The sequence below is a fragment of the Maylandia zebra genome, linkage group LG10 (genome assembly GCF_041146795.1).
Source record: "Maylandia zebra isolate NMK-2024a linkage group LG10, Mzebra_GT3a, whole genome shotgun sequence".
Classification (NCBI taxonomy): Eukaryota; Metazoa; Chordata; class Actinopteri; order Cichliformes; family Cichlidae; genus Maylandia; species Maylandia zebra.
This window is the reverse complement of record NC_135176.1, coordinates 8561438-8564798: the sequence shown is the minus strand read 5'-3', so window position 1 is coordinate 8564798 and position 3361 is coordinate 8561438. Positions and strand designations below refer to the sequence as shown.

Sequence of the window (3361 nt, the reverse complement as noted above, 5' to 3'; positions counted from 1 at the left end):
TCCAGTCAGTCAATCAACTAATTTGTAAATATCATCATCATTTCATTTACTAAAGCTTATCACGTTGTTTTTATGGTAATAAGTGGTGATATGGTATGGTAATAAGTTACTTGACAGGTTAAGTCTGCCATATTACTTAGTTTATTCAAATAAAACATATCCCCTCTACTTACAGGCCTTTCTTCTGGTTTTGCCAATAAAGCTGAGGGGACAGTTGTAAGACGGTATGGCTGACTGGAACTTGTTAGGGAAGCTGCTGGAAAGTGCTCAGGAACACTCCACTGTAGTGGGTAAAGTCTGGCTGACAGTGCTGTTCATCTTCCGCATCCTGGTGCTGGGGGCTGCTGCTGAGAAGGTGTGGGGCGACGAGCAGTCCAGCTTCACGTGCGACACCAAGCAGCCGGGTTGTCAGAACGTCTGCTATGACACGACCTTCCCCATTTCTCACATCCGCTTCTGGGTGATGCAGATCATCTTTGTCTCCACGCCCACTCTCATTTATCTTGGTCATATCCTTCATTTGGTCCGCATGGAGGAGAAGGAGAAGCAGAAACAAAAGGAGCTTGAAGACCAGCAGCAAGTATTCTGCCATAAGGACAAAAAGCCCTCAGTTAAAGACAAACAGGGCCACGCACGTTTACAAGGTGTGCTACTGCGGACCTATGTCTTCAACATTATTTTTAAGACCCTGTTTGAGGTTGCGTTTATTGTAGCTCAGTATTTTCTATATGGGTTTGAGCTCAAGGCCATGTACACCTGCGACCGCTGGCCTTGCCCAAACATGGTGAACTGCTACATCTCCCGCCCCACTGAGAAGACAATCTTCATCCTTTTCATGCTGGCTGTGGCCTGCGTCTCACTGCTGCTCAACCTGGTGGAAATGTACCATCTAGGTTTTACAAAGTGCCACCAGGGTCTTTGTTGCAGGAGTTCAAAAGCCGCACGTGAAGGTTCCAAAGCCCTGAGTGAGCCGGTCATGCCCTTTGTCCCAAACTATAACTACTTTGGAGGTCATTCTGCTGTGCCTGAACTTTTCCCTACAGACTCAAAGTACAGCATGCCAGAGCCAAACTCTGCTTACAGCCCCTACAACAGCAAGGTGGCCTACAAGCAGAACAGAGATAATATGGCCGTGGAGAGGAAAGGCAAAGCGGAAGAAATTGATACAAAGGGGAGAAAAATCTCCAGTCCTGTCCTTGAGATGTCCATCGAAAATCAGCGCAGAAACAGTCAGTCAAGCAAGCACAGCAACTTCAAGAGCAGGATGGATGACCTGAAGATCTAAGAATCTACTGAATATTAATGCAAGAAGACTCAGGAAAAACTGGAGACACCAACATGTAATAATATGTAAAATATGAGTGTGAAAGACGTTAGAAGAAAAATGAGGTAAACACAAAGCAGATAAAAGGCTGGAAGCCAAGATTTAAGAGCACTCAGGGAGACACGCTGGAGGCAGAGCATGTGTAAAGTATTGTGATTATCATGTGAAAAATAATAACAGCAGGCTTCAGTGAAAACATCTTACTTCTACTTAACTTCAACTGGAGGTTGAAGCCGTTTCTTAGATCAGATAATCTCCTTATGTTAGTAACAAGGAAGCTCATAAGAAAAGAGCAAGTGTTTAGAAAGCTGGTTTAACCTCATGACACTATTTTACTTTGTTTCCACTCTGAGTCTGACAGATACATGACCAGGGGTCCGTTCTTCGTACCTCGCTTACATCCAAGATCAAATGACAAATCCAAGATCAAATCATCGCGCTAACTTTGAGCTCGCTATTCCGGTTCTCCGAACACACCTGTTGTTGACGATTAGTATAGCTGGATGAAGTAATGTGAGATCACTGGGTGGCTTAACAGGGGCTACGCATCGATAGTAGAAACATTGATCGGCAACCCTTTGATTGGTCGGCGAAAATGTCGAAGGAGCGCGCTCGGTATTTTTCGGCAGCAGAGCAAGAACTCTTGATTGAGGGATTTCAGGAGTTTCAGAGTTTAATTAAAACGCAAGGGAACACTGCAAAGACTGCAAAAGCAAGGAGAGAGGGCTGGCAGAAAGTTGCTGACAAATTAAACTAGTAAGTAATTTAATAATAATAATAATAATAATAATAATAATAATAATAATAATAATAATAATAATAATAATAATGGATTGGATTGGATTTATATAGCGCTTTTCAAGGCACCCAAAGCACTTTACAATGCCACTATTCATTCACTCTCACATTCACACACTCGTGGAAGCAGCTACGGTTGTAGCCACAGCTGCCCTGGGGCAGACTGACAGAAGCGAGGCTGCCATATCGCGCCATCGGCCCCTCTGGCCATCACCAGTAGGCGGTAGGGTAACTGTATTATATTATATTATATTACATTATATCCTCTTTCACATTAGAGCCACAACAGGACCCACTAGAACATGGGAACAAGTAAAAGTGAAATATAAGAATATTCTACAGAATGGTAATATTTATCACTTATATTGCTTTTAGTCTCTTGAAAAGAGAGCCTGAAATAATCTGTTTGTTTGTTTATAACAGCAACCAAGAAAAGGGCAGAGCAAAAAAAGACAGGTGGTGGTCCTGCACCCCCTCGTCAACAAGTTGGTTAAGTAAATAATACCCTCACGGGAAAATCGATATCTCTCTATGCGCACACTGTCGCGCTGAGCTAAAGGATCCTGTCTGTCCCGCAATATACGCTGAATTCTGAAAACTCTCTTTATCAATCTTGCACCTTCCACAATGGGCTGCTCGCGTATACGGACAGGACATGGCTGCGACAGACTTCCCAAATCCACCTTCGCTTTTATAGCCGTGGTCTCTCATCTTGATTACACGAAGTAATTTACTATTACTACTCTAAAATATGAATTACATCTGTAATAATCAAATACATGAAATAGAATGATTAATAGTACATTTCCCTTTTTTAAGGAAATGACCTGTATGTATCTGTATGGAATCAATAAAAGGATGAAGTACTGCATTATCTTTAGTTACATTGATGTTATTTATTTATGGTAAAACAGTGGTAAAATATCGCTGTTGCTTTCGTATAAATGAAGCGGACATACCTGAGTGGCCGCGATCTAATCCTGTTTACATAAAGTAAGCCTGCTCCCGAGCAGGTTTACGCTTACGGATCTGTTGCTATGACAGCAAGTCCCGGATGAGCTTCGGGGAACCGAATGATCCAGGATCACGCGAAATCGTCAACAATCAAATCCAGCTAACTTACTTAGCGCGGTACGAAGAACGGACCCCAGGTAACTCAAAACTTTTTGTTTACAGCTGTATTACTTAAATGAGTACTGTGAGATGAGAATAGAAGATAAAATAAGCTATACTGGACTA

At 42.4% G+C, this 3361-nt stretch overlaps 1 protein-coding gene across 1 annotated transcript; it reads left to right on the top strand.

The window, feature by feature from the left end:
• The first annotated feature begins 226 nt into the window (after positions 1-226).
• On the top strand, positions 227-3092 carry gja2 (gap junction protein, alpha 2). The gene has a single exon (XM_004557400.4). The coding sequence runs from the start codon at positions 227-229 to the stop codon at positions 1283-1285; it is 1059 nt and encodes a 352-aa protein (XP_004557457.1). The 3' UTR covers positions 1286-3092.
• The last annotated feature ends 269 nt before the right edge of the window (positions 3093-3361 follow it).